This window comes from Mus caroli, chromosome 17 (genome assembly GCF_900094665.2).
Source record: "Mus caroli chromosome 17, CAROLI_EIJ_v1.1, whole genome shotgun sequence".
NCBI lineage: Eukaryota > Metazoa > Chordata > Mammalia > Rodentia > Muridae > Mus > Mus caroli.
The window spans coordinates 31260929-31271703 of NC_034586.1; the positions used below are offsets into that span (position 1 = coordinate 31260929).

The 10775-nt window shown below is 45.6% G+C and overlaps 1 protein-coding gene across 23 annotated transcripts in view; it reads left to right on the forward strand.

Moving 5' to 3' along the window:
- Window positions 1-9924, forward strand: part of Tsbp1 (testis expressed basic protein 1) — a 62256-nt gene extending 52332 nt beyond the window's left edge. For 20 of the 23 annotated variants that reach the window (XM_021149814.1, XM_021149819.1, XM_021149821.1 and 17 more), the window contains 3 exons: window positions 1062-1085; window positions 2070-2084; window positions 9065-9924. In XM_021149814.1, the coding sequence (XP_021005473.1) occupies window positions 1062-1085; window positions 2070-2084; window positions 9065-9666 (641 nt within the window). In that variant the 3' untranslated portion in view covers window positions 9667-9924. The remainder of the gene's footprint in view (window positions 1-1061; window positions 1086-2069; window positions 2085-9064) is intronic. The other 3 variants (XM_021149832.2, XM_021149837.2, XM_021149820.1) reach the window with 3 other exon arrangements.
- The last annotated feature ends 851 nt before the right edge of the window (window positions 9925-10775 follow it).

A 10775-nucleotide genomic window follows, 5' to 3' on the forward strand; every position in this document is an offset into this window, starting at 1 on the left:
AGGTGTGGGGGAGGGGGTCCAGCATGTCAGGGCAGCAGGTGTGAAGTGGGGGGTCCAGCATGTCAGGGCAGTAGGTGTGGGGGAGGGGGGTCCAGCATGTCAGGGCAGCAGGTGTGGGGTAGGGAGGTCCAGCATGTCAGGGCAGTAGGTGTGGGGTAGGGAGGTCCAGCATGTCAGGGCAGCAGGTGTGGGGGAAGGGGGTCCAGCATGTCAGGGCAGCAGGTGTGAAGTGGGGAGTCCAGCATGTCAGGGCAGCAGGTGTGGGGGAGGGGAGTCCAGCATGTCAGGGCAGCAGGTATGAAGGGGGGGGTCCAGTATGTCAGGGCAGTAGGTGTGTGTGGGGGGGTGTCCAGCATGTCAGGGCAGCAGGTGTGAAGTGGAGGGTCTAGCTTGTCAAGGCAGTAGATTTGGGGGAGGGGGGTCCAGCATGTCAGGGCAGCAGGTGTGGGGGTGAGGGGTTCAGCATGTCAGGGCAGTAGGTGTGGTGGACACATCTGTATCATGCTGGACACAGATATCATCATAACATCATATACCACAGCCTCAGGTCTCCTAACCAAGGCACCATTTACAGAGCCGTGCCACCAGGAGAGGCTACTTTCTTTCCTGATTTTCTCCCCAGAAGTTTGAAAATTCACTGTTAGATTTTTCTCATCCCTATTCTTTCTTATCCCTGGGGGGTCCAGCATGTCAGGGCAGCAGTTGTGAGGAGCAACACCAAAAGGCTGAATTCTAGGACAAGTGCTTCCTCATAGGTGACAAAAGACTGCAATAAAAATATTTTAATAAAACATATACTATAGATAGTTTGAAGAAAGAGAAGGCAGATATATAAGAAACAAAAAAGAAAGACAGACAGACAGACAGAGACAGAGAGACCAGATAGGAGAGGAAGTATGCGCCCAATAGCCGTGGATCCTTCTCTCCAGCCTGATGAACCTCCCCCTCTTAGTCAATTTGCAAGACTCATGCAGACAATACACTCATGAACAAATGTTTCTGTTGTATATAAAACAAAAACAAAAACAACTCACTATACTAATTTGTCTTTTTCATTAAAGCAAAACGTGGACCACCTATAATACGTAAGTCCTGCGTTTTGTTTTCCTTAATTGTAGTGTCATTAACTTCCTGCAGTTGAGTCCCCGTATTCATAGTGTGATTGTACCAAGACCCACCATTTCTATGGTCTAGTAGCTTTCCAGCATCCCTTGCTCTCCAGTTTCTGGTTTCTTAACCCCATTCCTTTTCACAACTTGATCTCAGCTCTCAGTGCCTGGTGTGGTGCTATGATGATATCTGTATGGTACTTAGCATATGCCTATGTATTGCATCCGAGAAGTTCTTACTGCTAACATACACGGGAGGAGATTATTAGCTAAGTTGTTCTACCACAGTTAATCAGGCTAGGTCTCCTCAGCTGGCTCTTAAGCCAGGTGCTGGGAAATAATGACCCCCCCCCATAAAATACTTATGCATATGGAGGGGGGGAATGAACTTAAAAGCAACTGAGCCGCAGTAGGATGGCCCCATTTGAACACAGTCTTTGCAAAGAGGCAAATAGAAAGAGGGATAAGAAAGAATAGGGATGAGAAAAATCTAACTGAATTTTCAAACTTCTGGGGAGAAAATCAGGAAAGAAAGTAGCCTCCCCTGGTGGCACGGCTCTGTAAATGGTGCCTCGGTCAGGAGACCTGAGGCTGTGGTATGGTGCTGTGATGATCTCTGTGTGCTGTGGTGTGATGATCTCTGTGTGGTGCTATGATGATCTCTGTGTGGTGCTATGATGATCTCTGTGTGCTGTGGTATGATCTCTGTGTGCTGTGCTATGATGATCTCTGTGTGCTGTGCTATGATGATCTCTGTGTGGTGCTATGGTGATCTCTGTGTGCTGTGGTATGATCTCTGTGTGCTGTGCTATGATGATCTCTGTGTGGTGCTATGCTGGCCTCTGTGCAGCACCATTCCGCAGCCCTTTTGCTAGAGTGTGGTGCAGAGTTTAAGAAGTACTTTGTGTTCCTCGTCCAGAAACTGTGTTCTCATCTCTTTACCTCTTTTCTTTTCCACAGTGAAAAAGCCATCAGGTAAATGCTGTATCCGCTCACCCCTTTGGCTCTTTCCCAGCATGCTAGACTTTGAGTCTCTTTAGTTTTATTCTGAGCAGCTCTAAAGTCTCTGGCAAATAACAGACCCTACAGAGAACAAGTCAGACAGTGAGCCACCTGCCTGAGGGTGGCTTGAAGTCAGGTATTTTCCTTTTGAACATTTTAAATCGGGTTATTTTGCTTATGACTTATTCACGACGGCAGAAGAGTGGTCCTGTTGGTGGGCTACTGTGTATAGCTTGTTGTATCTATGATGTCACCACAGCAAACTAGTCAGCAGCCTCACTCTCTACACTACCCCCTGTCTTCGTTCAGTACTTGTCAGTCATCCCATGTCAACCCCTTCTACAACATGGACTGCTTTGTCAGGAACTACCGGCCCTCATTACAGCAGGCCGGAAAGTATCCCTGCTGTTTTGAACAGTTTTCACAAACTGTCACCTATGGAAAAAAATATTACCTGCTGTTTTTCTTGTTAGAGTTTATAGGTGACTGGGATTTTAAAAAAGAAAAGTTAGAAACAGCAGGAATCAAATTGAGTTAGCAAAGTCAAGCCACCTGCTACTCATACACAAAGGAAAAGAAAAGGCGGCCCCGCTGAGCTCCAGGCAGGGCCAGACAGGAAAAGGCCAGCCCTCCCAGAGCTCACTCATTCCTGCATTTAACTGTTCCTGACATGTTTCGGATCCAAAGAGGTTGAGAGAAAGGCAAAAGGTGGTCTCCTGCTCCTACATCGAGCCACTAACAAAGACGTCTTAAGAGAATGTGAGAGTGTATTTCTAGCCTCACTGAAGAGGACTGAGGATCTCTTGCTCTGCACTGGCTTCACCAACTACTGCAATTCTAAGGAATTTCCTGTTTGATCAGTACCTGCTCAGTGCAGGCCTGTCTGTCTCCATGTTAGGGGAGATCACAGGGCCTCCCAAGGAGCAGAATCTCCTGATTTTTAAAGGATAGGGCCCAATGACTAGTGGAAACCTCGGCACGACACTATTATCCTGGTAAGTACATGTTTTTTACATATTTAGGAAGACTCCGGAGTGACAGATGAGTAGAACCAACACCTACCAGCTGTCCTCTGACTCCAACATGCACACCATAGCATGCAATGCTCAGAGGGGTGGGGAGGGGTTGCTAATAAATAAACAGAGCTGAGGCAGGCTCCCAAGCCAAGCTGCACTAGAGCATCCCAGCAATTCACAAAGAAAACTGGCAAACAGAAGTTAGAATTGCGTGAGCTCTCCCAACTCTTCAACAAAGAAACTAAGTACACAGGGAAGATGTGTACATAGGCAAAGCAAGAAGAGTCTTGAGAGATGAAGTAACAAAATGGGGGCTGTGTGGGTGGGGTGGGGCAAAAGCCAGAGAGAAGGAGCTGCTACAGTGTTTCATTTTCCAGAGAAACTGGTCACCAAAGTGGCTAACAAAGGAAAATGTCTCTTCACCTGTTCAAAATGCCCATGTTACTGTAAGAAGAACACCACACTGCAGCTGCTCCCCAGGAAGGGCTGGGGGAGGGGGAGGGCGCTCTTCTCAGCTCAGAATGCCTGTCTGGAAAGAAGTTTCCCTTAGAAGCCATTGTTGTTGCCCATGTCAGCCCATACTAACTGTCTGTATTTAGATTTTTAGCCCATGTAGCAGAACCTATCTGTAAGAGATCTTTCTTTTCATCAATCTGGTGGAATTAAGGATCCCACAATGGAGAGAATACTGTTTCTAACCGATCTCTCTTCGGAGGAATGCTTCTATTTATGAATTCCCAATCCTCATCCTCTTACTGAAAAATCTGTTACTAATTATTCAGTAGAAAGGTAAACACTTGACAGAAAGATTGAGGGGGATAAAAATCTCCCAAACAACTTTTTTCCTAATAGCTTTTTTCCCTTTTTTGTAAATTGTTTATTTATTGTTTGTGTGCATTGATGTTTCGCCTGCATGTATGTCTATGTGAGGGTTCAGGTTCCCTGAAGGTGGAAACACAAATGATTGTGAACTGGACTTCTATGTGGGTACTGGGAATGGGCCCTCTGGAAGAGCAGCCAATGCTCTTAACCATTGAGCCATCTCCCCAGCCCAACAAGAGCTTTTCATAACACATGAAACTCTCCATGCTCAGGAAGAAAAACTGGAGGATACACAGGTATTCAGATAGCCAGAAGGAGTGCAGGGCACACAGACTGGAGGAGGGAGAGGGAGGTGGGTAGGATGGGAAAGGGGAACTGAATACATGGCAGCCAGTCACATCAAACCAGTCCCCCTTCCTTTAGAAAATGCTCAAGCCTCTTACCATAGAAAGCTTCCCCCAGGGAGGCCTGGTGTCAGTAGAAGGGGGGGGGGAGGGAGGGAGAGAGAGAGAGAGAGAGCCTGTACTCTTGTTTCAAATATTCTGCTAATATGTTTTTTGTTTCCTGTTGTCCGGCCAGTCGCCCCAAGCCTTTTGGTAAGTTAAATACAATTCCTCTATTTCTACAAGCCCTCTCCTTCTCTGCTGTCTAGAATCCCTTAGGCATTGAAGAATTTACTATGTAATGCGCACAGTGTCCAGCCAGTAGTGAGGGAACGGAGAGAGCACTACAGACAAGCATGTATGTACCAAAGCATGCATCAGGACCCTGCATGGTGGTGGTTGCTTTAGGGACAATCAGTACTGAGACTTTTGACAGAGAGCCTGCTTCCAGGTATCATTAGCCCTTTAGAGAAACAAATGTGCCATGAGCCATGAGATTTCACACATGGGATTGCTGAGAGTAGAAGTGGTTAGTTAGTCCTTTGGTGCACTGGCAGATGCTCTCTGGGCAGACATGAACTCCTGCAAGCACCATGTGGCTGTCAGAGAACTGGGTTTTTAATGAAATAACAGAGCCTGTTAGCGTTAAGACAGGTTTTGTTTAGGGCACTAGGGGAGCAATGAGCCCACCCTGGGTGACATTCTGCATTGAATTCACCTACCTCTCAGCTGTTTTCTGTAGCCTCCATAACCCCACAAAGTCAGCACTTTTATCTAGTTACGTGTGTTTCAGCTCTTCCCCTAAATGCCCTTTGAACAAAGAGGAACCGTTGACGTTGCTCATGGCCCCTAACTCTTGTATGAAATTGCTCACTACTGTGTGCTCTGGGCTGTGGATCAATCCCTACTGCTGAGTGCTAGTAGCCCAAGGTTTTTGTGAAATCATGGGGGTTATTGATTTTTCCTCAATCATGACATGAGATTACGGGAGGGGGTGAGTGGGCTAAAGACAACTCCGACAGTCTAGAAGTAAAGCAGAGGAGCATGGGAACCTTGTAGGACGTGGTGAGAGAGAATAAAGAACCAGGCTGACGCCACTGAGACGGGCAAGCCAAGTTCAATTTCCAAACCTACATTGTGCAAAGTTTTTAGAAGGCCCAGGCACACATGAATATACCCACATACATGTATACATACATGTAATACATACACACATATATATATAGCCATACACACATACACACACATGTAACAAGTTATTTTTAAAAATAAAAATGGCTTCCTTTCTGCTATTACCTTTAAATATCCAGAGTATTTCTTTCACCACAAGTTCTTCTCAAGCCAGCTTTAGAACTCTCATTAAACCCCAGAGATTGTCAAAAATAGAAACTGTAGCCAACATTTAGAGACATGATTACAAACGAGCTTTCTGTGCTGTGTGAGAGAACACAGGGACGTGATGATGACAATGTAAAATGAAGGAAATTTTAAAAAGATGCCATGAAGAAGGAAGGGGCTTGTGATAGGAACCTGTCAGTCTCCTGAACGTAAGGATGCTCTGACTTGGTTAAGAATCTTTTTTTCTTTTTAAATTTCATTTTGTGAAGAAAAAAAAATGGCCATTACTCCTGTAACTGATCCCACAGGTCATAAAGCTGTTCTGGGTACCTGAGTTGTTGACACGGAGTCCAGAGCAGCTAACGAGAGGGCAGCACATGCTTGGGAAGGGAATCCTTCACTAAATTCCCTCTCTGGCCTCACAAGGGGAGTTTTCATGGGACCCTAGTACATAATTTATTTTAAAACTAATTTGTTTCCTTTTTCCTTTTAGGGTTTGCACCGAAAGGCTGGGGTAAGTCTGAGTCTTCTCTCTCAGTCTTCCTCTGGGATGGGCAGTATCCTTGCCCTCCACTTACACTGGTACTGTAGACATCCAACCACTGAACTCAGTGGCAAATAATTTTCCATCCCTTTCCTTCCACATTCGATAGTGTAAGTTTAAATCTTTTTACCTGTCTGCCTTCCCGAACATGTCTCTCCCGTCCCTCAACCTTCAGTAATTTTCCGAGACAGGGGCTTGAAAATGAAGCCAAGGTCTTGAAATCTGGCCTAAAGATCTCCCATTTCAAACTATAACTGAAAAATGATTATGGTGAAGATAGGGAGTGTGGCCTTGCTTGCCGAAGAACCGAGTTGTAAATGCACAGGAAAGCAAAGCGTCCGACATTCACTCCCAGTGGGCTCAGACAGCAGGGAGGATAGCCCATCCAATGCAGAGGCCTGCCTGGGGCTTGGGAAAGAAGGGAAAGCCAACAGCCACTGACCACCCTCCTTTGCCTTTATCTCTTTCAGTTGACAGCTCCTGGGAACTCAGTAAGTTTGCATGACTCCCTCGCCTCCTCTTCTGTGATTAACAGCCTGGACTTTCTGTTCCCAGATCCTCTTGAATTGTATATTCTTCTATCTGAGTCATTTTGCCTTCAATGGTTCAGTCTTGTTTCAGTTTTAGGTCCTTGTAGTCTAGTTTCCTTTTGGAGTAAACCACAGTATCTTGTCTCTGATTCAGTTACCATGGAAGAGCACTGGTGGCCAGCCTGCCAGCATGCAGTCCAGCAGTTCTCAGCCTGTGGGTTGAGACCCCTTTGGCAAACCTCTGTCACCAAGAAATATTTACATTACAACTCCTAATAGTCACAGAGTGGAATTATAAAAATAATCTTATGATTGGGGGCGGGGTCACCACTAACTGTCTTAAAGGCTCACAGCATTAGAAAGGCTGAGACCCACTGATAGTGTCTGTCATAACTTGGGGTCTGCTGTCTCTGTGCTCTGCCCTGGCAAACTGATAGTTTTTGTTTCAAATGAAAAATCCTGTCAGGTTTTGTTAAACATGGGCAGAACTGACATCGATAGTCTGAGGATGTGAATCTTACTGAGTGAGACAAAATTCTCCTCTCTGTGGGCACGACTGTGGCTGGCCTTCCTCTCTCAATGGGGAATGGAACGAACACAGTGCGCAGGAGCACTTGCTGCTCTTCCTGAAGGCTTGAGCTCAGTGCCCAGCACACATGGGAGCTGCAACTTCAGCAGGCCTCCAAGGGCGCTCACATACACTGCACACTCTTTCACAGACATAAATAAACAAATATAATCTTCTAAAGAAAAGCTACTGGAAGGTGGGTTCTCCTGGGTGATGCCCACTGCTGTCTCTTTTGTGTTGTGCTCTTTAGCACTGCCTCCTATAGTAAGTTCCTTAACTCTTCTCAGGTAGATCTCAGGGCTCTCAGGCTCTCTGCACTGGACACGGCTCCTCACAAAGGTCACATCAAACATTCCTCTTTTTCAAAACCTAAGGCTGCCAGTGTCTGCTTTGAGGATATTGCTGCAGGGGAGTTGAAGGCAGGCCTACAAGAGAGCAATACTACCCAACCCTCCCCTTGGACCACTCTCTGAGCTCCCAGTGAGCATCCCTCACCCACCTCCAGCTGAACATGAGGAAAACACATGCAGAACCCAGCTGTTCACAGAACTCATAGTGAAGTCTCACCTCCTTTTTGCTGCCTTCTAAATGACTTTGACAGCAGGAGACACTGAGCCCCTGTGCACACTGAACCTTCCTTCCTCAGCAAGAATCCTCATGGTTTACTTTGGAAGCTTAGACAAAAACACAAAATTTGTAGGTTTTATGAGATCAAACAGAAGTTGCTGCACAGGAGGGCTGGCTTACCCATGTGTAATTGAATGGACCTGAAATTGTGGCAAAATATACTAACACATATCAAGAAGTAGTCTAAAATGATAAAGCTGAGCTCTGAAATCTAACAGGTTTAGTTCCAAGCCCCACCCTTAGCATTACCTGTATCCACTCATTTCATCTTTCCATGCCTTGGTTTCTCCATCTGTAGAACTGAGATAACAATGGTGTCCACCTTACCTGGCTGTTGTGAAGACCAGGCTATTTAGTAGAACGTTCAAAAAACAGATGCTGTGCTGGGCTGGAGAGATGATGGCTTTATTGTTAAAAGCACGTTTGGCTCTAGCAGAGGACCTGGTTCCCTGCACCCTCATGGTGACTCACAGCTTTCCATAACACCAGGTCTAGGGGATCTGTCACTGTCCCCTGTCCTCCAATTGTATCACTCCACAGACATGGTGCACTTTCACCAAAGCACACACTTAATACAAAAGAAGTAAGTCTAAGAATGTATGGAAAGTCAATGCTGAACAGTTAATGGTTATTAGCTATAACCCTCACGACTTCTACATGATGAGCTATACATCTTGTCAACGGGGACAGCACATTTGAGTTTCCTTCTGTTTTAGGAGATAATTGTTTTTCTCACAGTAATTCTGTTCTGACTTCTTCCCAAGCTACAGACTCATCATCCTCCTAGCCACTAGTCATTACCCTAACCTACTGAGCAAGTGGCGGGTTCCTCCCTATTACAATTTACCTTTCTCTCACTGGCCTTCCAGGTCACTGAAGAGAGTCCAGAATTGTATTAATATCTACATCTTATTATTAGCTATTAATATCTGTTATCTAATATTTTAAGTCACATTAATATTTATACTGTGTGATTTCCACCATTGTATATTTTAAAGCGAGATCTCCAGTCCTTAGTTTGTTGGTTCTAAGGCATAGAAGGAAGTCAGCCTCGGGGGAGGGAGGAAAGGAAATGCTGGATACCTGAATCTCACGCTTTTGCTGTATACTCAGTTCTGTTCCCAGATTGCAAAGGCCAGATGGTAAGACACGGAGGGAGTGTAACCTTCCAGGGTATCGGAGATGACCAAATAAAGTGCTGTAAGGAGTGGAGAAGATGCCAGTGTGAATACTGCTGTCCAAAGAGATTCGATTCCCACAGACGAGGAACCATATGGTGTGAACAACCGGCTCCTCCTTCCTCTTCTCATCAGCATCAGCAGCATCAGCAGCCGCCGCCGCCACCGCCGCCGCCTCCACCACGAAGTCAAGATGCTCAAGTAAGGGGTGACCAAAGAATGGAAAGTGAAATTGATGCCCAGACCATATGTTATGAAGAGCCATTCCTTTTCAGAAGACTGGAGTCCCTGATAAGGAGGAACCAAGACGGGATAGTAATAAAGCAGAATGAAGATGGCTTTCTGATAAAGAAGGCAGAGGAAGGCAAAAAGAAAAGGAAAACATCCAAGAAGACATCAGCATACCCAGAAACGGATTCTGATTCCAGCGCTCCACAGACCGGAGAGGGTCCTCCCGAAGGTAAACCACCCGAAGAACAACCAGAGGGAGAAGAGAAGAAACGCAAGAAAGAAAAGAAGAAAAAGAAGAAAAAAGACAAAGACGGCTGAGAAAGGAGGAGGAGGACAGGGCAAAACATGGCCTCCAATGTGATCTCCCCATCAGATACAAGTTGCGTCTGCCCTCACCCCGGTGCATCATGGTTATAAAAATCCAATCCCTCTAGACATCTTCATTTTCTGCTGCTCAGAAGGTTGCCTTTATCACACCTCCCTGCCACATCTTCATCTTCCAAATTTTGCTTTATTAGTCAACATATATAATCCAATTAAGAAAGACGGTGTTATCTGAAATAAAATGTCTTTAGTAAATACCTAATAAGTTCCTTTGACAGTGTTCTATCTCTAGCTGAACCAGTTGACTTTGTGACCTTGGTGGTTGCAAATGATTTATTAGCATATAAATAATATATATTCACATATAAACATGAGCACAGTCACTTTTAAGAGTCAATTTTTAAAAGTGTCCAAAAGTAGTTTATATTGACAGTCTTATAAGAGTTTAGACATAAAGGGATCAGGAATCTTGAGAAAGAAAAAATATATGTCTGTCCTCCTTCATAGGGACAGAGAACAATGACACCTTACAAGCTGTCATTGTTGGATTGCACATATGATGGATTACACATAGATACATGACAGAGCAGAAGAAAGCAAGGGGGTCCCAGGCATGAGACATGTGCCACACGCTAGCATGCAGCTGAGACTCACTCAGTGGGCCACCAGTGAGTCTGAACTTAGGTCAGGTTCTAAAATATGATAGCAGGGAAAGGAGTTTCTAAAAACAAACCTGAGTTTACACGTTACTCTTTGGACAACTGAAAAGCTTCAGGGTATCTGAGGCAAGGTGGAGGGAGGGGAGGGACAAAACCGAGGAAAGGAGAGAAACGAGGGAGGGGAGGCAAAGGAGGGAGGAGGGAGGTGAGGAGACCAGAGTTCAATTCCCAGCACTTGTATCTGCTGGCTGGCTCACAACTACCTGGAATTCTGTTCCCTGGCATTCCATGCCCTCTTCTGGCATCCTGAGGTCCTACATCCAAGTACATCCCCCAACACCCCCCCTACACACACACACACACACACACACACACACACACACACACACACACACACACTTAGAAGAACAGCAAACCATGTGGCTGTAGCCAGGAAACAGGCTT